This window comes from Schistocerca piceifrons, chromosome 4, assembly GCF_021461385.2.
Source record: "Schistocerca piceifrons isolate TAMUIC-IGC-003096 chromosome 4, iqSchPice1.1, whole genome shotgun sequence".
Lineage (NCBI taxonomy): Eukaryota > Metazoa > Arthropoda > Insecta > Orthoptera > Acrididae > Schistocerca > Schistocerca piceifrons.
This window is the reverse complement of record NC_060141.1, coordinates 158,807,086-158,830,658: the sequence shown is the minus strand read 5'-3', so window position 1 is coordinate 158,830,658 and position 23,573 is coordinate 158,807,086. Positions and strand designations below refer to the sequence as shown.

General features: G+C 45.6%; 1 protein-coding gene across 3 annotated transcripts in view; it reads left to right on the top strand.

Annotated features, from left to right (window-relative positions):
• Nucleotides 1-23,573, top strand: part of LOC124794736 (protein TANC2) — a 653,277-nt gene that overhangs the window by 97,843 nt on the left and 531,861 nt on the right. The window contains exon 1 of one of the 3 annotated variants that reach the window (XM_047258337.1): nucleotides 9,408-9,586. The exons of the other annotated variants lie outside the window; for them this stretch is intronic. Within the exon in view, the coding sequence (XP_047114293.1) occupies nucleotides 9,499-9,586 (88 nt within the window). The 5' untranslated portion in view covers nucleotides 9,408-9,498. Of the gene's footprint in view, nucleotides 1-9,407; nucleotides 9,587-23,573 lie in introns of those variants that run through there. 3 annotated transcript variants of the gene reach the window in all.

Genomic DNA, 23,573 nt, shown 5'->3' with positions numbered 1-23,573 from the left:
CAAAGAGTGTGTACGAGGGGCGTTTGAAAAGTCCGTGCAAAGTCCGAGAGATGGCATGTTAAGTTAGTGGCATCTTTGGAAAGAACGCACACCAAGTTTCAGACATATTGATCTATTTCTTTGTGTCTGGCATTCGTGTGAATCAAGAAAATCGAGTGATTGTCAAAAAATGGACGAAAAAGAATTTCGTATAGTGATTAAACATTACTATATGAAAGGCAAAACGCCTCAGGAGACTAAATAGAAGCTTGATAAACATTATGGTGACTCTGCATCTTCGATTAGAACTTTTTATAAGTGGTTTCAAAATTTTCGTAGTGGCCATATGGGCACAAGTGACGCTGAACGTTCTGGACGCCCTGTGGAGGTTACGACACCAGAAATAATTGATAAAATGCACAATATGGTGATGGATGACAGAGGAGTTAAGATGCGTGAGATTGCTAGTGCTGTGGGCATCTCGAATGAACGGGTACATAATATTTTACAGAAACATTTGGACATGAGAAAGCTATCCGCAAGATGGGTTCCGCGATTCCCCACGCTTGACCAAAAACGGAATCGTGTGAAGAATTGCAAGTATGGTTTGCAGCTGTTCAGGAAGAATCCGCAGGACTTTAAGGGTCGTTTCGTCAATGTGGATGAAACATGGATACATTACTACACTCCTGAGACCAAACAATAATCTAAACAATGGGTTACCAAGGGAGAATCAACACCATAAAAGGCGAAGACCATTCCTTCGGCCAGAAAAGTTATGGCGACTGTCTTTTGGGATTCGCAAGGGATAATCCTCACCGACTATCTGGAAAAAGGTAAAACTATTGCAGGTGCATATTATTCATAGTTATTGTACCGTTTGAAAACCGAGCTGCAAGAAAAACGCCGGCGATTGAAACGCAAAAAAGGCCTTTTCCATCACGACAATGCACCAGCACACACCTCAGCAGTTGTGGTCGCAAAATTAATGGAAATAAGATTCCAACTCGTTTCACATCCCCCTTGTTCTCCAAACTTGGCTCCCCCGGACTACTATTTTTGAAGAAATGGCTGGCGGGACAAAGATTTTATTCAAACGAGGGTGTGATTGCAGCAGCCAATAGCTATTTTTCAGACTTCGACAATTGCTATTATTCGTAAGGGATCTACCAATTAGAACAGCGTTGGGCGAAGTGTATAAGTCTAAAAGGAGGCTATGTCGAAAAAAAAAGGTTTACCCCCAACACGTAAATAGTTTTTATTTTTGCACGGACTTTTCAAACGTTCCTCGTACAGTAAAGGCATGACGAGTGAAATTGTCAGAATCCTAATAGGAAGGAAGAAAACAGGTAAGTTGAAAATTAAGGAATGCTAAAAGGGGTGCATTCCTGGCTTGCTTGTGGCCACCGCAGTCACGTAGATCGACATAAGTTGCCTTTTAGCTTATCTGCTCAAGTGTGAAGAAATTTTTCCCGCGCGTCGAGTCCTTGGCATCTCGGTGAATCGCTGGCTCGTGTCGCAACGTAAGCCCCAGACGGTTACCTGCTTCCTCGGCTGTTGGCTTCACGCCGAAACGACCCCGACGGGCTCGATTACGGTGCCGCACTGACATTTGTAGCTCCGAATTGCTACATTCGACAGCACATTCGGGCTGATCGCTAGAAATCCCAACACAACACGCATAACACCGCTACGATCAGATTGAATGTGGGGCGGTTTCCACTTGTTAGGACAGCCAAAGCACGTAAGCACACTGGCACGATAGACCACTAAGCACCACATAAAGAAAAGAATGGGCCGTTCACGTGAACTCGGAAGAGGAGCGATTGACACGAGTTATACTCGCACTTCTTTAACGAGATACTGTACAAATAGCGTCGAAGTTTGAGATACCCTCTGTATTAGCATAGAAATGGTGTTTGGAAGTTACCTGAGAATTGCCTCTTCTGGCAGGAGTGCGCGAACGCTGCATCGTGTACATCCAATATATTGCAAGATAGCCAGCCACGCGAGTACCGCGGGGCGAAAACCAGCTCGTAAATACGGGCAAGCACCTCATTTCTGCACGCGAAGTGCCGTGCCGAAGGCAGGCTGCGCGAAACGGGCGGGGCACTTGCGCTTAACATGTGGAATCGTACGTAAGTCGTACTTGTTTTAGTAATCCTCAAGCTGCTTGCGAATTACAGTGCAACTTTCTTTCCTTTTTCCGTACTGCAAGAGCCTCCATTCATAATGCGGTGCAAAGGCTTGCCAAACGCACGTTACACTGATCTGTTGACTCACGAGGCACATACCGATTGAGGTGGTGCGGTTCTTCAAAAAACGGAATGAAACAGGGAAGCACAAATCTCTGTCGTCCAGCCTGCAGAAATTTTATATATGGTTTTGCAAAATCGGATGCTGGAGTGCTTCTTAAGGGGCCAGCACACTTCAACATTTATTGACAACATTAATTTGTTGGACCTTCACTATATTGAAGCGACTCCACCTATTCAATAATACTGACAAAAATTATCAGTTAACAACATGGTTTTGCAAGGTTAAGAGATCGGATACCCAAAAGAAAGTGAAATTAAAAGTAAGGGTGGTAACACTAAGAGTGCAACGGGAATTCCTCTGTTAAATGCAGAGGAGATAGCGGACAGGTGGAAAGAGTACACTGAAACCCTCTATGAGGAGGAATATTTGTCTAATGTAACAGAAGAAGAGACAGGACTAGACTTTGAAGTAATAGGGGATCCAATATTAGAATCAGAATTTAAAAGAGATTTGGAAGACCTAAGTAATAAGACAGTAGGGACAGGTACCATCCACTAGAACTTCTAAAAGTGCCAAGAAAGCGACTGTTCTTGTTGGTGTGTAGAGTGTATGAATTTGGCGATATACCATCTGGCTTCTGGAATAATATAATCCACATAATTCCAAAGATTGCAAGAGCTGACAACTGCGAGAGTTATCGCACATTCCGCTTCACAGCTGATGCATCCAAACTGATGACAAGAATGATCTGGAGGAAAATTGAAAAGAAAACTGAGAATGTGTTAGATGATGATCAGTTTGGTTTTAGGAAAGGTGAAGGTCCAGAGAGGCAATTCCGATGTTGCGGTTGATAATGGAAGCAAGACTAAAGAAAAATCAAGACACTTTCATAGAATTTGTCGACCAGGAAATAGCGTTTGACAATGTAAAATGGTGCAAGATCCTCGCAATTCTGAGAAAAGTAGGCGTAAGCTATAGGAAGGGATGGTTAATATGGAATATGTACGAGAGCTAAGAGAGAATAATAAGAGTGGACGACCAAAAACGAATTGCTCAGATTAAAAAGGGCGTAAGACAGGGATGTAGTCTTTCACCCCTACTGTGCAATCTGTACATAGAAGAAGCAATGATGGGAATAATAGGAAGGTTCAAGAGTGGAATTAAAATTCAAGGTGAAAGGATATCAGTTACAGAATTCGCTTATGACATTGGTATCCTGAGTGAAAGTCAATAAGAATTACATGATCTGCTGAATGGAATGAACAGCCTAATGGATGCAGAATATGGATTGAGAGAAAATCGAAGAAAGACGAAAGAAAAGAGAAATAGCGGAAATGAGAACAGCGAGAAACGTAACATCAGTATTAATGGTCACAACTTGGCGAAGTTAAGCTATGCTCCTGCCTAGGCAGTAAAATAATCAATGTGGGAAGGAGCAAGGAGGACACCAAAAGCAGACTTTGAATGGCAAAAAGGGCATTCCTGGCCATCAGAAAACTGGTAGTGTCAAACACAAGCTTTAATTTGAGGAAGAAATTTCTGAGAACATCTATTTGGAGCACAGTATTGTATGGTAGTGAAATATGGACTGCGAGAAAACCGAAACAGAAGAGAATCGAAGCATTTGAGATGTGGTGCTACAGTGGAATGTCGAAAATTAGGTGGACTGATAAGGTAACGAATGAAGAGGTTCTGCGAAGAATCGGAGAGGAAAGGAATTGTGGAAAACACTGACAAGCAGAAGAGACAAGATGATAAGGCATTTGTTAAGACATCAGGGGATGGTACTAGTGGGAACTGCAGAGGGTAGAAACTGTAGAGAAGGACAGAGACTGGAATATATCCAGTAAATAATCGGGGACCTAGGTTGAAAGTGTTACTCTGAGACGAAGAGGTTGGCACAGGAGAGAAATTCTTGGAGGGCCGCATCAAATCAGTCTGAAGACTGAGAAAAAGAAATGGCTTACAAGCAAAAGGAAACAGTAAAAAAGAGAAATTGGTTCCGAGAATGATTGAAAAAAATTGTAGCGTCTGGTCACGTGTTAATTCACTGACAAATCAATATCTTGTACCCGAATGTTTCATAAACTATTTTTCGATCATTCCTGCATAGCACAGCAATGTATTAATGTTGATAGGAGATGAAATAGAGAAACAAAATACGTTGATGAGAGTGGCGGCATATGTCTAGCAATTATATGTTCAGGCTATTAACGAAAAACTTTTTTTTTTAGATTTGTACGGAAATAATTTGGATTTGGACAAACTGACAAGCATTTTCCTGACCTCTTACTGGCTTTGCAGATATATGACATTTTTAGGAGTGGAAGCACTTTTCCCGAACTGCTATGTAATTCTCCAGTCTGTACTACATTTTCAAACTAACAAACATAAGCAGTGTGATAGAAAATCCTCCGTGGACCATCCTAAAATTCTTCATAGCACGAGCGGTTCTAGGCGCTACAGTCTGGAACCGCGCGACCGCTACGGTCGCAAGTTCGAATCCTGCCTCGGGCATGGATGTGTGTGATGTCCTTAGGTTAGTTAGGTTTAAGTAGTTGTAAGTTCTAGGGGACTGATGAACATAGCAGTAAAGTCCCATAGTGCTCAGAGTCATTTGAACCATTTCTCTTCATACCATGCCGGCCGCAGTGGCCATGCGGTTCTAGGCGCTTCAGTCTTGAACCGCGCGACCACTACGGTCGCAGGTTGGAATCCTGCCTCGGGCATGGATGTGTATGATGTTCTTAGGTTAGTTAGGTCCCATAGTGCTCAGAGCCATTTTTTCTTCATACCATAATATGCACAAAGAGGAACTGAAAACATAAACAGTGCACACTAACCTCATGTGGGTGGTTCATGAAATACTGAACGTCTGAATGGACGATGCTCGTCAAGATTTCTAGTATTGACTGTACGTTAATAGACACCCCCAGACGATAAATTCATTGACGGTTTGACAACATTGTTGCACGTGTGAGGGCTGTTGCATTCCTTCCTTCCCGTGCAGTACCGGGGAGCAAGCACCGCATTCTACCCCTGTCCTTGTCAGTATACGACCTCAGCAAAGTTTGTGCGCCAAGAATCAGACGCGCCCTAAGTTGGAACGGTGTGTAGGCGACAGCGAGCTGTTACCTGTTGGCGCGCGCGCGCTCTCGCTCTCGTTGTGAATCAGGCGCGCAAAGTGACGCAACAGCTGAGGAGGCGTGTAGGCATGCGAGGAGAGAGGCCCAAACTGTACGGGGTGACGCGGCTGCCGGCTGCCGGCGACCTCGCGCCTTCTCTGCAGTCCAGGCGACGCGGGTTCGACTCCCCCTCCTCTCTCGAACATTTCTTTTTACTTTCTAAACTCCGACCCTGCAGTCCAGGCGACGCGGGTTCGACTCCCCCTCCTCTCTCGAACATTTCTTTTTACTTTCTAAACTCCGACCCTTGATCGTAACCACAAGACGGCTTCAGCTACCACTGCGAACTTCTATATAATCTAAAACAAATGGTATGTTCTCTCTTGATGAGATGGCACATGCGCTCATTTTCACATCCCAGAATAAAATCTTCACTTCGCAGCGGAAGACGCTCTGTAATAAAATTTCGGTATAAATTAAAATTGGGGGCCGAACCAAAACTTTAATCTTTCCTGCCTCTCATAGACACTGCTCTTGCCAGCTGAGCTATCCTGGTACGCTGACTATACACGAGATGCTCTATCGGCTCTCTCCTACTTTCCAAAGACTACAACAGCTCTCCGCAATTTCTGCACTTGCATTCCTCGGAGGAAGAAGGACTGTGCCACAAAATATATGTAATTAGATTCCAAAATTAAAAGAGTTATTCGCGACGAATGCTCTTAAGGATCTATCGAAAATGCTTCCTGCAGACAGATGAGCCATTCAAATGCGATTTATGAATGATATTTACCGTCTCTTTTTTGCGCCGTGGAGCTAGATTCAGCTCAAGTGAACGCTATTCATCACTTCCTTCAAGCTACGCCCAGCGTCGATGGATAGCGTGCCGGCCGGTGTGGCCGTGCGGTTCTAGGCGCTTCAGTCTGGAACAGCGCGACCGCTACGGTCGCAGGTTCGAATCCTGCCTCGGGCATGGATATGTGTGATGTCCTTAGGTTAGTTAGGTTTAAGTAGTTCTAAGTTCTAGGGGACTGATGACCTCAGATGTTAAGTCCCATAGTGCTCAGAGCCATTTGAACCATTTTACTCCGGTGATTCAGGTGAAAAAGTTTCCGGTGTGATTATGCATGCACGACGGGAATTGAGAGACTTTGAACGAGGAATGGTGGTTGGAGCTAGACGCATGGGACATTCCATTTCAAGAAATCGTTTAGGGAATTCAATTTCCCTAAATCCACAGTGTCAAAAGTGTGTGAGAATAACAAACCTCAGGTATTACCTCTCACCACGGACAACGCAGTGCCTTAGCTTAACGACTGAGAAAAGTGTATTTGGTTAGAATTCCCAGTACTATCAGATAAGCAACACTGCGTGAAATAACCGCAGAAATTAGAGCCGGCCGTGCGACAGTGCAGCGAAATGTGGCGTCAATTGGCTATGGCAGCAGACGTCATCGCCTGCAGCGCCTCTCTTGGGCTCGTGACGACATCGTTTGGACCCTGGACGACTGGAAAACCGGGGCGTCGTCGGACGAGTCCCCAAACCCCGCGGATACGTGGACCCAAGCTGTCAACAGGGCTGTTTGCAAGTAGGTGGTGGCTCCATAATGGTGTGGACTGTGTTTGCAGGGAATTAAGTCGGTTCTCTGTTCCAACTGAACCGACCATTGACTGGAAATGGTTATGTTCAGTTGCTTGGAGACTATTTGCAGTCATTCAGGAATTCATGTTTCCAAACAACGATGTCTTATCACCGAGCCACAGTTGTTCGTTTGTTTGAAGAACATTCTAGACAATTCGAGCGAATGATTTGGCCACCCAGATCACCCAACACGAATCCAATCAAGCATTTATGGGACATAATCGAGAGGTCAGCTCATGTAGAAAATCCTACACCATCAACACTTTCGCAATTATGGACAGCTACAGAGGCAGTACGGCTCAGTAATTCTGCGGAGGACTTCCAACGACTTGTTGAATCCATCCCACGTAACGATATTAGGAGGTATCCCATGACTTTTGTCACCTTAGTATGGAAAGTGTAGCTATATCTTGAGAATACATTCCAATACAACGTACTGTAAAATCGTTTTGGACCCTAAAGACGATCATTTCGATCAATCGAAGCTCTGTGACCACCACGTTTTCGTCGCTGTCTTGAATCAGCTTCTCTTAAGTAACTGTAGTGGTTTCTTTGCGATACGTGATGCACTTGTGAAATTCCATTGCACACTACATTTTTATGTGCTATCTTTCCAAGAAACTTCAGGCTATTTGAGCTGCCATGGAAGGTTCTAGATTATCACCATATTACCGTGTTTCATGTCCGACCCCGGTAGCTGAATGGTCAGCGTGACGCATTGTCAATCCTCTGGGACCGAATTCGATTCCCGGCTGGGTCGGGAAATTTTCTCCGAGCAGGGACTGGGTGTTGTGTTGTCCTCATCATCATCCTATCATCCTCATCGACTGCAGGTCACCGAATTGGCGTCAAATTGAAAGACCGGCACCTGGCGAACGGTCTGCCAAACGGGGGGCCCTAGCCATACGATTAAATAATACAGGAAGTCGTTTCTGAAAGTATTTGTATGGAGTGTAGCCATGTATGGAAGTGAAACATGCACGATAAATAGTTTAGACAAGAAGAGAATAGAAGCTTTCGAAATGTGGTGCTAGAGAAGAATGCTGAAGATTAGATGGGTAGATCACATAATTAGTGGTTCAAATGGTTCTGAGCACTATGGGACTTAACATCTGTGGTCATCAGTCCCCTGTAACTCAGATCTGCTTAAACCTAACTAACCATAACTAATGAAGAGGTATTGAATAGAATTGGAGAGGAGAGAAATTTGTGGCACAACTTGACTAGAAGAAGGGATCAGTTGGTAGGGCATATTCTGAGGCATCAATGGATCACCAATTTAGTATTGGAGGGCAGCGTGGAGGGTAAAAATCGCAGAAGGAGACCAAGAGACGAATACACTAAACAGATTCAGAAGGATGTAGGTTGCAGTAGGTACTGGGAGATGAAAAACCTTGCACAGGATAAAGTAGCATGGAGAGCGGCATCAAACCAGTCTCTGGACTGAAGACCACAACAACAACAACCTTGTTTTTTAAATGTTTCCATCTTGTCATTATTTGGTTTCAACCTTATGCCGTTTGAACGTACCTACTCATTTTTTTTAACTATATGACCATGAACTGTGCGATGATAAATGTTGTCCTACGGTCGTAGGTTCGAATTCTGCCTCGGGCATGGATGTGTGTGATGTCCTTAGGTTAGTTAGGTTTAAGTTGTTCTAAGTCTAGGGGACTGCTGACCTCAGATTTTAAGTCCCATAGTACTTAGAGCCATTTAAAATGTTGTCATGCTGGTCTCTTCTCGTGCTGTCTGTAAACCATGCCTGTAACCTTGCATATAACACGTGAAAGAGGCAACATTTGCCATCCTACATTTTTATGACCACACATTTTAGGTACCTGAAAACGCTCTATGGCCCATACTGCTCGATAGCGCAGGCTGGAATCGAATCATTTGGAAAATTCGTGGGAGCTGTCAGTATTCGTACTAATTTGCACAATTTCCGTAGATGCAGTAGGTCTCTCTTCTTCGTCATATTGTCGTTCAGTCTCAGTCACCAAGGTAGCCATGTTCCACACCGCACTGGATACCGGTTATAGTGGGTCGTGCATAACTATTGGAGGAGCAACTGCAGTTGCTTGGCAGCGCAGGGGTTCGACTTCACGCACTACCGAGATACGAAGTCGTGAGAGCGAGCGGTCATGAATGGTGGTGGCTCCCACGCAAGAGCAGGCGGGCAAAGCGGTCGGCAGCGGGAACGCCGCGGATAACTGTTTTAGTGAATGGTGGCGCGGTGATGCCTTCTCCCTACTCCCAAGACGCCGAAGTAGGTCTCCTCGGCTCCGGGCACCAGGGCCTACAACTCGGCTCGCGTCGGTCCCCCTCGGCAGAGCTCGGCCCGGCGGCGTCGTCTACAGGCAGGGCGGCCGACTGGAGCAGCGCAGTCGTGGCGTGGGTGTCGTAGTGTGTGGTCGCGAGTGCGAGGCGTCTGCTTGCCGGCCATGTGGCACGGCCTAGTGATCGCGCGCCAGTGAGAGCACCGGCAGGTGTCATGCCGTCTGAGAGGCAGGCGCTGCCCGGCGGGCCCACCGCCGAAGAGGAGGACGCCGAAGCCGCCTTCTGGGCGTCCACTGAAGCCGGTGAGTACACAAACAACGCACGGCGCAGAGCCCCGAGCAACCAGCGGCGGGAAGCGGGCAGCTGGAGGCGGAGCCGCGGAAGACGCTACTGCGCTGCCGGCCGGCATCCTACAGCCTCATGGAGTTGCCACCACTGTGCGTGTATATACGTCTGCCGCCCAAAACGATACTTTAAGTTGGCGACCGTGGTCAGCATCTAGTTTTAACACAACGCCATGCTTCTGAGTAACTGATGTTCGTCCCGTTGTCTGTTGATACCCATGATTCGAAAACAGATCTTAAAATGTACTGTATTTTAAACGTTATCGTCATCTGAGATTTCAGACAAGCATGTTAAAAGTGTGTGTAGCAACGTTTGTGGGTGATTTACAGCTTCATCAGCGTACATTAAACGACGTGGCTAACCGCTAACCTGTGAGGGAGGTGGTCAATTTGTGTACAGTGTCAGGTAAAGAATTAGCCGAGCAGGCTAAAACAGGAATACGCTTGTCGTGTATTTAGTGTCAGAGGCAACAGACGATGATGATAGGAGAATGAGCATCGTCTCATTCTGGCGGATGGTGAAAGAACTGAACCCTACGGCGGTTTTATGAACGATTCTAACATTCATCCGACTGATTTTGCAGGTAACAGTGTCTGGCGGTTGACAATTGACATATAAGGCATCCCCTGGCGGAAAATGGTCGAACTTCGACCACAGTTATTCTCCTGGCGATATCTTATCGCCATTTCTCTGCTTTACAGGAGCAGCATTTACTGAATACTATTGTAATAGTTGTTTTCATATGTACTTTTCTCAACAATTGCCAACACAGTTTACTTTGTGCCGGACCGAGACTCGAATTGGCAACCTTTGCCTTTCGCGGGCAAATGCTCTACTTGCCCGAGTTCGAGTCTCGGTCCGGCACACAGTTTTAATCTGCCAGGAAGTTTCATACCAGCGCACACTCCGCTGCAGAGTGAAAATTTCATTCTGGAAACAGTTTACTTTCTTATGGTCCTAGTGTGTCGCTCTTAATATGTGGCACCGCCCACTTCGATGAGTTTCGCAAGTGAATCATTACGGTTCTCGTTGCCTGACACGGTGATTTTCAGTATTCATTAATTTTGAAAAGCTTCACTCTGTCTTCATATCTACACAAGACAGATGTAAAGATGTGTGCAGAACATAATTCTAGTAGTGAGTCAGTGCATCTGTTCGTTCCTATAAAGAACAAAATTATTTTGTTATGGAGTATAAAGACAATTCTCTCACTACTTTAAACTGTGGTCTATAGCTTGGTTTTTGGCTGGAACCAGCAGATGTTCTGTCTCACCCCCACCACGGTACACCTCCTTTGATCGTAATACCGTGAGACTGACTGTCACGAAGTCTTTTACTCTGTCGTGAACATAATGACAGTCAGAATGACTTTCTAAAGTCCTGTCTAGTTCCTTGGTCGATATGACGAAAAGTCAGAGTACACGAAACAAAATCCCCTTGCCGTGACATGCTTCCTGTTTGTTCCTTGCAGGAAGACAAGTCGTCGAGCAGTGGCCTGCGTGATGCATTTCCAAAGTTGAAGGGGAGGAATTTTCGTTGCAGCGTCAGGCACAGACTAGTTTAGCACACACACACGTTCGTATTACAAACCCACTCAGATGTAGCATCGAAGTTCTGGAGAATGTTTCGTTGAAATAGTCGCTGAGTTATCAACCAATACGTCGGCACGTGGGAAACTTACTGGCATCCATTTGTCACACGTAAGAGTGCAGCTACCTATACCGTTAGAAACATAACGGCTGTTAAATAGCGTTTGCCACACATAAAAGTGCATCTACTTGTACTGTAAGCAACATAATGGCTGTTACATAGCGTTATATCACAAATAAAATCGGGAACAGTAATTTGTTTGGGTAAAACCGACACAAAGACGAATCTCTCTACTTGTATGTGGAACATACAAATAAAGTCTAATACTCAACAAACGGAAGATTAGTTTTGCAGTGGAGAGCTGTACCATACATAATTTTGTTTACTGTCTCCTATCCAAGCTAATTAATGCGCGTTCAGTTTAGCATATACAAAACGTTGTTACAAGTTTAAGTCACGTTAAGTACCAGAGTAGCTCCTAGAAACCAACCTTGAAAATATGGACTGAGACACGCCGTGTTGTTCAGATCCCATCACAGCTGCTATGACAGAATAACTGTGTTCGTCCTAAATAACTCCAGGCAAAGGATAGAATAGTAATCTAAGCTACGTGCAACAATTACCAGTTCTGCCTTTGGCGAGAATGCTGTGGTAAGAGACGGCACACCAAACGAAGCAGGAGACAAACGACAGCCTTTCTCAAGTACGTTCGTGACTTCAGAGCAACATACATCTAACATATCTCGAGGTCGACAGGTAATTTCGAAAATATGCTAACCTAACACCATAATAGTAGCTGTGTTCTGAAAAACTTGACAGCTTCGCTTTTTGTAGCGAGGACAGCCGCTAGTGTGCTAAAGCGCTACAGCCTTGAGAAAACGCGGTTGTTGTGTCGCCCAGCGCTGGTTGTTTCAAACAGAACACCCGGGCACCCGGGAATGTAAACATCGGCTAATCTGTAGCCACGCCCACATAAGCATCGGTGTTCACTTGTGAGATATCGCACTGTGACAGATTCAGTACCGGTGATGTTGGTTCTCAAGCTGGTCACAGTGCCAGGCGTTTTTGGTTGGTTGGTTGGTTTTGGGGAAGGAGACCAGACAGCGTGGCCATCCGTCTCATCGGATTAGGGAAGGATGGGGAAGGAAGTCGACCGTGCCCTTTTAGAGGAACCATCCCGGCATTTGCCTGGAGTGATTTAGGGAAATCACGGAAAACCTAAATCAGGATGGCCGGACGCGGGATTGAACCGTCGTCCTCCCGAATGCGAGTCCAGTGTCTAACCACTGCGCCACCTTGCTCGGTGCAGGCGTTTTTGCTTCAAATTTCACTCCTTCTGTGAGTGGACCACTTTGCCGCTTGCAACATCAGTAGAAACTTGTTACCGTTTCTTTGCTTAGTGACAGATTTCGAAATCTGCGTCGTCACATCAGTTCAAGCCGCAATTATTATGGTATACGCCACAGTAAAGGAACAAATGAATCTATGAACTATACACGGATTTTCTACCTCTTATTTTTCGAATTTATCGCACTTTATGCATAAGATTGTTGGTCACGGCAGCTTTGGCCGACGTTTGTGACTTTCTTGATGTCTCGTCAACACAGTTGAATGGCATTGTCAAAGATTCACGCTCCATTGCTGGTGGCGGACTGACGTATCCAGCAGTGGATGGTGAACCTTTAACAATGGCAGTTAAGTGAAATGACCGTATAAAACGAATAGTAGGAAAAGTAGATGCCAGACTGAGATTCATAGAAAGATTTTAAGGAAATGTAATTCACCCACTAAAGAGGTGGCTTGCAATGCGCTTGCTCGACCGATTCTTGACTGCTGTTTATCAGTCTATGAAAATAACAAGGCAGAGATAGAGAAGATCCCAAGAAGAGCGGCATATTTCATCACTGGACCGTTTTGTCGGCGCGAGAGCGTTACAGAGACACTCAACAAACGCCAATGGCAGACGCTACCTGAGAGGTGTTGTGCATCATGGAGAGACTTACTATTGAAATTTCGAGAGCGTTCTTTCCGGGAAGAGTCTGACAACATACTACTTCCGCCTACATACGTTTCACGAAATGACCACGGCGATATAATTCGAGAAATCAGAGCCAATACAGAGGCTGACCGACTCTCCTTCTTCCCACGCCCCATTCCCGAATTGAACAGGAAAGAGTGAATCATATAGTGGTACCGGAAATAATCTCCGACACATACCGACATGTGACTTGCGGACTACTTATGTAGTTATTGCTCAACTTAGACGGTATTCTTGATCTGAAGCATCTGGTGAGAAACACATTTATTATTTATTAAGACAGTAACTGTTCTCGAATGAACAGATACCATTGATGACCGTGCAGCTTCTCTAGAATAAATGATAATTAATTAAAACCCTCAGCTGCCGACAAGTGTTGATATACCTCGATGGGGAGAGCTGAAAATGTGTGCCCCATTGACCTTCGTCTGTGCGAATGCGCACAGGTTGCCCCAACTCTTACGGGAATCGTCTCCTAAGTTGGCGCGAGTAATGAGTGGATGGGCAAATATCTATCAGGAACATCACGTATGTAGATTGTGGACAGTTGGGATTGTGGGTCTCACAGGAAGCGCGCAAGGGATAAGTCCCTGCAGTCGCGCTGTCCATCTCTGTCCTCGGTGGCTCAGAAGGATAACACGTCTCCCATGTAAGCAGGAGAAAATGGTTCAAATGGATCTGAGCACTATGGGACTTAACATCGATGGCCATCAGTCCCCTAGAACTTAGAACTACTTAAACCTAACTAACCTAAGGACAACACACAACACCCAGCCATCACGAGGCAGAGAAAATCCCTGACCCCGCCGGGAATCGAACCCGGAAACCCTAAGCAGGAGATCTCGGGTCCAAGTCCCGGTTGGGGCACACATTTTCAGCTGTCCCCATCGAGGTATACAACACCACCTGTCGGCAGCTGAGCGTTTCAATTAAGTAACATTTATGATTTGCTTGCAACTAATTTGAAGCCGAGACATTTTGACTGAAGTTACAGTTCGCGGTTTAGAAACTACTTTGCCTCCCTGGAGGCTGCGGCAACTTCGCATCTTCGCAGCTCTCTCGGGGCCCTCCCGCTGTTTACGCTCTGGTTACGCCAGTCCACGGCCGGTATCAATCATCATCGGTACAAGTGGCGGCTTCGGGCGGCCACCGGTTCCCCGACTGCTTTCTCCATTGTACCCGCTTTTGGAGAAAGCGTTCCGTAACAGGCGAAACAACTGGTCAAGCGAGGAAGGGGTTGCGACCTTCCCCTCGGGAAGTCTGTACTAGCTCCACAGCTTCCAGTCCATTTCCGCGTAAGCATTTGTACCGTGACAGGGGAAGAATGATACGAACTATTTCGCGCACATGGCGTTTGTCGAGTAGGATGAGAAAGCTATTGTTTACGTTTCTGAAGGGCATCACCTGCTCACTGCTGTCTGTCACCGAGCGTGGTGGCATCTGCACCGGAGAGGATGACGGTTCAAATCCGTATCCTACCATCCTTCTTAGGTTTTCCGTGATTATGCCAGATCGTTCCAGGCAAAAGCCTGGATAGTTACTTTGAAATGATACGGCCGATTTCCTTCTCTATCATTAAAACATTGCGGGCTTCTGCTGCGTCTCTAATGACCTCATTGTCGACGGGACGTTAAACCCTAATCTTCCTTCATTCTTCCACTCTGCCATCGATCAATGAGGCTTCCAGTCCCTACCTCGACATCTCAGCCGGCCGGCGTGGCCGAGCGGTTCTAGGCGCTTCAGTCTGGAACCGCGCGACCGCTACGGTCGCAGCTTCGAATCCTGCCTCGGGCATGGTTGTGTGTGATGTCCTTAGGTTGTTAGGTTTAAGTAGTTCTAAGTTCTAGGGGACTGATGACATAAGATGTTAAGTCCCATAGTGCTCAGAGCCATTTGAACCATTTGACATCTCAATTTAAATTTTCAGAGTTTTCTGTTGAGGCTAGGACAGTTCCTCCAAGGAGGATTTCCATTTGCTTTCTTCTCGTACTGCGTTATTTAAGCGTTTATTTGTATTTAGCTTTCCGTTGTCACATTCTTTCTGCCTTCCTTAAACCGCTATCTGTAAGTTCCACTATCATTCCATCAGGAGGTAATCAGTTGGATTCTCGTTGCTGAGAACGATTTTCATCATCCTGATTCTGTCGGCAAGAGAAAACTGCCAAAATTATTGTGATCAGATGCAGTGCCTTATTCCTACCCTAGTTTACAAATATCTCTGCGATTTTGCGTATTTTGCTCTAAAGAGATAGTGGTAATAGAAACAGTTCCATTAAGTGTCATCAGTCACTTCATCAAGAGCAATAGATTGCCAGACACACTCTGCAGCCTTAACAACATGAACAAAATCTTTCTGTAAAACTGATAAACGGTTACTCGGTTTCAGTAATAATATTCGCAGTTACTCCTGGAATTTTGTCATTTCCTTCGTCACAGGGGTCTTGCTCGCTACACATATAAGGTTGCCTGCTGATGCTGGTTAAGTATTTAAGGAGACCGAACAGCTAAGATATCAGTCTCCTATTCACACCCGATGACAGAAGTAGTGTACCCAGTCTGTCTGGGTATAGAGTAAATTCCGTGAGAAAGTGTATTAAATGTTTGCATAGCGTGTATCTGAGGCGGAACATGGAAACCATGCCGGTACTCACCTACTGCGACGTGGGAAACCATATAAAAACACCTAGTCGTTAATTCGCTGGTCGGACTGAATCCGGGGCCAGCATATCCCCCCTTTCCTGAAGAGATCGCTTAACATTCGCGGTTACGCTGGCGGATAATGTTGCCCGTTCAGCACGTTTTGTATTAAAGCGACATTTGTCGTTTTTTTAAATCTGTGTTAACTTCACCGATAAAAATTCCGCACGTTATTCAGGAATATTTGCTGAGTGTTTTAGCACAAGAGACTTATGGTCTCCGGTGACTTGTTACAGAGTAGTTACATTGTGTTTGATTTAGTACGTCCGTCTATCCTTGTATCTTTGTTGCACTGGAAATATCTGCACATCAGTGCAAGTAGCATTGGTATGTGCTGTTTGTATGATTTGGAAATAAAGTTGTTCTATCCCCGTACGATATTTACTGATAAAAGTACCATCCAGTTTACTCTTCGCTCTCAGGTTGCATTCAATACTGCGCCGTTCTGTCTCGGTTGTTTTTCTTTTTTTGTGGTGTTAGTTTTATGCTCACAGCAATAGCAGCGGGATAGGTTTACTGAAGAAGAACTGGTCGATACGCAACTCGTGAATAGGTGATGAAAGGACAGCAGCATGACGCTGTGTTAGGCTGTTCTCGCAGCGATGTCAACAACATCACAGTACCTTTGCAAAGGAGGGTTGGGTATCCTATGTTTTGGTAATTAGATATTACAGATTTTCTCACTGTTGAGAACCTATTTTGACAGAGACAGGGGTAATTGGAGCAGCAAACGAAAAAAATCGTAATTGCTTTATTTGTTATTGATCCCCAGATACCATGGATCCCTTTTACCGAAATATTCAGAAAATATCCTTAAAAACTTGCGGAAATTTATCGGTGGAATTCGATGGTACCCCGTATACTACTGGTCTGCGTTATGAAATGACCCATGCTCGTAGTATTCTCTTCCGTTCATTGATATGTGGCAGTAATAGAGTTGTAAAATTACCGTAAGCTACCGTTAGTAAGCGGAGACCGCAGTAGTTTTCCTAGTAGCCTTGGTCACTTAAGATTGAAACGCGTTATCTGAACGTTATGTGTGTTGCATATTTATTGGGCGTACCTCATTTTAATCACTTCGGTTGCGTATGCGATCAGAGTGTTATTAGGTTCCCTAGAAACAGGAAGCGGTGAACCGTCTAGAAACTGAGTGAGGATATATAAAGGGCCACGTAGCCTACGGAACAGTTTTGTTCCACATAGTTATCCAACTGTCTGTTACTTAAGCATTGAGACTATTGTAGCAAAACTGAAAATATCAATCTTTAATTGAGATTTTATTCGAAAATTGTTGATTTCTGACGTGAAAGAGTGCTGTTTTAGTAAAAATAAAAAAAATTATCATATAGTAATAGAAAACGCAATTTCCTCAAAAAAAAACAGATAAACTTAAAACAACCGCAAAAAACGTGTCAAACACCGCTTCAACACCTCGCCGAACTTACATAAAACCTGTTTCTGTTATTGCTAAACAACTTTCACACTTACCAACAACAACAGTTTCCTGTGCACAAAACAATAATTATGTAAATTTTGATGTGATTGTGCATGTAAACTGCATTTGCATCAAAAGTGATTGCTTTGGTTGCACAAAAGCGCCGAGGTATCATGACCAGTTAATTCTTTGTACTTTACGATAATGTCTTCTCTGCTCCTATACGAACCTTGCACCCAGCAGTTTCCAGGCGCCATATTTGTTTAAAAATATGACAGTATACATGGGTTGCGTTATGACAGCGAAAGGAACCTGTGACCACTGGAGGTACTCTATCTTACTTATTTTATGTTTACCGTTAGATATAAGTTTAATTTTTTGTCAGAAGAAAGCCAAAACCATGTTCTGAAATAGTGTCTTGTTTCTCCATTAGACAGTGCCACAAGTTCCTCCAAAAAATCGTAACACAACACACACACACACACACACACACACACACACACACACACACACACACACACACAGCCGGCCGTGGCTGAGCGGTTCTAGGCGCTACAGTCTGGAACCGCGCGACCGCTACGGTCGCAGGTTGGAATCCTGTCTCGGGCAGGGATGTGTGTGATGTCTTTAGGTTAGTTAGATTAAAGTAGTTCTAAGTTCTAGGGGACTGATGACCTCAGCAGTTAAGTCCCGTAGTGCTCAGAGCCATTTGAACCATTTTTTGAACACACACACAAATGTCATACTAACTAATGTAAATCCACCTGAGGATGGAGGTTTAAACCTTTGAAACGCTTCGTGGAGATAAATAAAACGGTGGCTGGTAACAGTAAACTTGTTGTTTCATTTAATGTCAATAACAGTCACGGTAAAGCCTAACCTAAAATGTTCTCATTTAAAGTGATTCTTGTTACTTAAAAAACGCAATTTATATTTTGTAAGATTTTAAAATACATAATGGCCTAACACTGAACGATGCGCAGCTCTAATTTGCGTGCAAATCAAACAAAGATAATTCGTCGGCTCACAGTTTCTCTCTCAAATATTCATTTATGTTTATTTCCCTGGCAATGCTACCGGTAATGCTGGCATTTACTACGTCATTTATGTGCTGTACCAAAACCACTACCTAGCGAGATGGCGCAGTGGTTTGCACACTGGACTCGCATTCGGGAGGACGACGGTTCAAACCGGCGTCCGGCCATCCTGATCTAACTTTTCCGTGATTTCCATAACCAGGCAAATGCCGGGATGGTTCCTTTGAAAGGGCACGGCCGACTTCCTTCCCCATCCTTCCCTAACCCGATGGGATCGACGACCTCGTTCTTTGGCCCCCTCCCTCGAATCAACCAACCAAGACTAAGAATCGTAGTCTTGGTCAAGCGCAACTCTCGGTAGTATTGACAGTCTCCTCTGCGCTTACGGGTACCGTAAGAGTCTCCCGCCTGCAACTGCCCGCCGTACCGCAGCCAGGCGCCAGTGCGCGCTGTGCAGCGTGCGCCACCGAGAGCCGGCCGGCCTGTGGTGTAGCGGGCAGCGGCAGCGGGCGTTGACTCTGCGGCCACGGACTCCGCCCGCCGGCGGCTACTGCTGCGCCAGCTACGGCGCGTCGCTCATCGCGCCCGCCTCATTCACTTTACGTCCCGGCTCCATTCAGAGCGCCCACTTGCACCTTCAAGCACCTCCTCCAGGTATTACGGTCCGCTCCGGCAGCTCAATACATTTCCTGTACCAGTCGGTCGAGATGACAGCTGAGACTCGACAGCCCAAGTGATAACGCTGATGGGGCTGTTATAACTCCTGACAAGCCCTAACGTGGTTTCTGAAGCCTGTGGAGGGTTACACAGGAAGAATTAGAATGCATCAGTTAACAACACGAAGACTTTTGAGGTGAATCTTGAGTGTATCGCCCAGCAGCGTCGTGGACGTTGTAATGCCAGCTTAACACTGTCTTCACGTGGGCAGGGTTGACGGACGCTATTTATCTGTCAGGAAGTTTCATTAAAAGTGGGCACTTCGCTTCTGATTCATTTCGGAAGCATTGCATAGGCTGTGCCTAAGCCGTTTCCGCCTTGGCCATTCTCCTAGGATTACCACCACAGCAAGGGATGTATCCAGTAGGAAAAACAAGTGAAGTGTTGACCGAGTGACGTTTCGTGCCTGGTCACGAGTCCTGCTTGACTGGTACGAGTATTGAGTTATGGGACCATTGCTTTTCACAATATATATATAAATGACCTAGTAGATAGTGTCGGAAGTTCCATACGGATTTTCGCGGATGATGCTGTAGTATATAGAGAAGTTGCAGCATTAGAAAATTGTAGTGAAATGCAGGAAGATCTGCAGCGGATCGGCACTTGGTGCAGGGAGTGGCAACTGACCCTTAACATAGACAAATGTAATGTATTGCGAATACATAGAAAGAAGGATCCTTTATTGTATGATTATATGATAGCGGAACAAACACTGGTAGCAGTTACTTCTGTAAAATATCTGGGAGAATGCGTTCGGAACGAATTGAAGTGGAATGATCATATAAAATTAATTGTTGGTAAGGTGGGTACCAGGTTGAGATTCATTGGGAGAGTCCTTAGAAAATGTAGTCCATCAACAAAGGAGGTGGCTTACAAAACACTCATTCGACCTATACTTGAGTATTGCTCATCAGTGTGGGATCCGTACCAGATCGGGTTGACGGAGGAGATAGAGAAGATCCAAAGAAGAGCGGCGCGTTTCGTCACAGGGTTATTGGTAACCGTGATAGCGTTACGGAGATGTTTAGCAAACTCAAGTGGCAGACTCTGCAAGAGAGGCGCTCTGCATCGCGGTGTAGCTTGCTCGCCAGGTTTCAAGAGGGTGCGTTTCTGGATGAGGTATCGAATATATTGCTTCCCCCTACTTATACCTCCCGAGGAGATCACGAATGTAAAATTAGAGAGATTCGAGCGCACACGGAGGCTTTCAGACAGTCGTTCTTCCCGCGAACCATATGCGACTGGAACAGAAAAGGGAGGTAATGACAGTGGCACGTAAAGTGCCCTCCGCCACACACCGTTGGGTGGCTTGCGGAGTATAAATGTAGATCTAGATGTAGATGTAGATGAACACTTACCTCAGATTAAAACTGTGTGCCCGATCGTAAGCGGATCCAGAGAGTCGGCCACGTTACTAATGAACACTACACACTGAGGCGACAAAAGTCCTCGAATAGCAATAAGACTTGTACAGATGGCTGTAGTATCGCGTACACAACGTAGCTGTCATTCGTAGTCAGGCGATTCATACGAAAAGGTTACCGACATTATTATGGCCACGCGACTGGAATTAGCACATTTTGAATGCGTAATGGCAGTTGCAGCTAGACGCATGAAACATTGCATTTCGGAAATTGGCAGGGAATTCAATACTCCGAGATCCACAGTATCAAGAGTGTGCCGAGAATACCACATTTCAGTCATTACCTCTTACCACGGACGATGCAGTGACCGACGGCATTTACTTAACCAACGAGAGCAGCGGCGTTTGCGACCGTGTAGGACACCAATAAAATTGTTCTAAGACAGTGATGAAAAAGCTGTGATATTTTAAAGTGGTCATCCCTGATAACTAGAGTCCTTCACGTATGGAATCCGTTGGAGTGCTAACAGAGAAGCAGCACAGCGCGAAATAAACGCAGAAATCCATGTGGGGCGCGCGATTAACGTATCCGTTAGAACAGAGCAGCGAAGTTTGGCTTTAATAGGCCACGGCAGCAGACGACTGATGCGAATCCCTGCAGCGCCTCTCCTGGTCTCGTGACCTAATCGGTTGGACCCTAGACGACTGGAAAACCGTGGCCTGGTCAGATGGGTCCCGATTTCATTTGGTGAGAGCTGATGGTAGGTATGGGTTGGGTTGTGTGGGGGAAGAGACCAAATAGCGAGGTCGTCGGTCTCATCGGATTAGGGAAGGACGGGGAACGAAGCCGGAAGTGCCCTTTCAAAGGAGCCATCCCGGCATTTGCCTGCAGCGATTTAGGGAAATCACGAAAAACCTAAATCAGGATGGCCAGACGAGTTATTGAACGGTCGTCTGATAACCTCAGATGTTAAGTCCCTTAGTGCTTAGAGCCATTTGAACCTTTTTTTTTTTTTCTTTCCAAAGCCCTTCCTAACGATTTTTGTTTTGTCTAGATTCGGAAACACGAAGTTCCTTGCTCCAAGGAAAATGGAGTTCTTTGGCAAACTTTGTGAGAAAGATTTCTTGCAAGAGTAGAGCTTGTGTCGGTGGAGGTGAATAATGCCTCCCCTGTAAGGGGAGGACAGATGCCCTGTATTAAAAATAAATAAATAAATAGAGAAAAGACAATGCTGTTGGTAGGGCCCGGTTCACGAAAGGCACGAATAAGGAGTCTCTATCCGACACCAGGCATCTTCATACGAGTACTGACTGCGAAAGCCAACGGTATCATACTGGCTCCTGGCCCAGTATACAGCTTTAATCCATCAGCGAGTTACAACCCGAAGCACATCTGCAGTTGGGCATTTCCGCCTATATAGTCACCAACCGACAGGAATAATTTTAAAAGAACAATATTGTGCGACTTCGTCGTCTTCTCCCTGCTTTGCAAAAAACACTTCTCTCGGTGGCGGCTCCCTGCGTCAGAGGTTCGAGACCTCCCTCGGGCATGGGTGTGTGTGTTGTCCTTAGCGTAAGTAAGTTTAAGCTAGATTAAGTAGCGGGTAAGCTTAGGAACCGATGACCTCAGCAGTTTGGTTCCATAAGACCTTACCACAAATTTCCAAAATTTCTCTCGGTGGCGCTAGGTGTTATCTGTGAAGATAAGACAAGCGCCCTGCAATTGCAAGAAGAATAAAAAATGAACCGCTGGAATGTACGTCAAAACCATGGCTAAAATAGGTACCTCCCGCGGTGTAGCAAGAACGGAAGTGTAAGAATAGGAGAAAAGCGTCGAAAGACTAATAACTACTGAAGGATGATGTCTGCTCATCAAAATAATAGAGAAAACAATCGTAATTTTACTGGAGATGAATTTTGCTATAGTAACCTCACGTAATAAACAAGACTGTGCACCCTTTACTCCAAATGCAGAACTAAAATTAGTCAAAAGCAGATTTTAGAAAACACTTTACTACAGCCCTGCCAACGGCCTTGCCGAAGTGGTAACACCGGTTCCTGCCAGATCACGGAAGTTCAGCGCTGTCGGGCTGGGCTAGCACTTGCATGGGTGACCATCCGGTCTGCCGAGTGCTGCTGGCAAGCGGGGTGCACTCAGCCCTTGAGGAGCTACTTGATTGAGAAGTCGGAGCTCCGGTCTCGGAAACTGACATATGCCCGGGAGAGCGGTGTGCTGACCACATGCCCCTCCATCTCCGCATCCAGTGACGCCTGTGGCTGAGGATGACACGGCGACCGGTCGGTACCGTTGGGTCTTTATGGCCTGTTCGAGAGGAGAGTTCACTGTAGCCCTGCTTAGATGCTGTTGTCATGACATACGTTCTGCAAGGAGCAAATATGTGTTAGTAAAACGGTACTCGACTGTTAGACAGCAATAATAGACAATTTGGAACTAATAGCATAGCAGAACATGGCTCAAAAGAATTAGAGGAACGTTACCTTGGGCCTCTGCCACACTCCACTGAGCAATAATTCAAGATCGGGTATGCTACCGAATTATATCGTTATCTTTCACGAATTAAGTATATAACAAAAAATCATTACATCCTCCATCGCATACATAAAAAGAACTGAGAGGTCCGACATGTCTGCGGAGGTCACCCTGCGGTATCCGTTCCCATTGTTCAGTGAAATCCATGAGAGTTCTAGGAGAATCTGTGGCGGAACAGGGTGATCACGAGCACCTCTGTCAAACATGTCCCACATACACGCAGTGGAGTTTACGTCGGGACTTACCGCCGGCCATTCCCGTATTACTGTGTCCAAGCGTCGCGAGAAATCCCTGCTGACGCCCGCCCCATGGTCCCCGGCGTTAGAAGGAATTCAGGGTCACTACCGCTTGCAGCAACCACCACATGGTCCAACGTATCTGTTCGATATAATGCCTGGCTATAACACAACATGCACGATAACGTCCGTGTGGCTGTCAACATTAAAGCGTCTCCACAACATCATAGAATCTTGGAAGTCTGTCGTTTTCGTGGACAACATTTGGCAGACACCACTC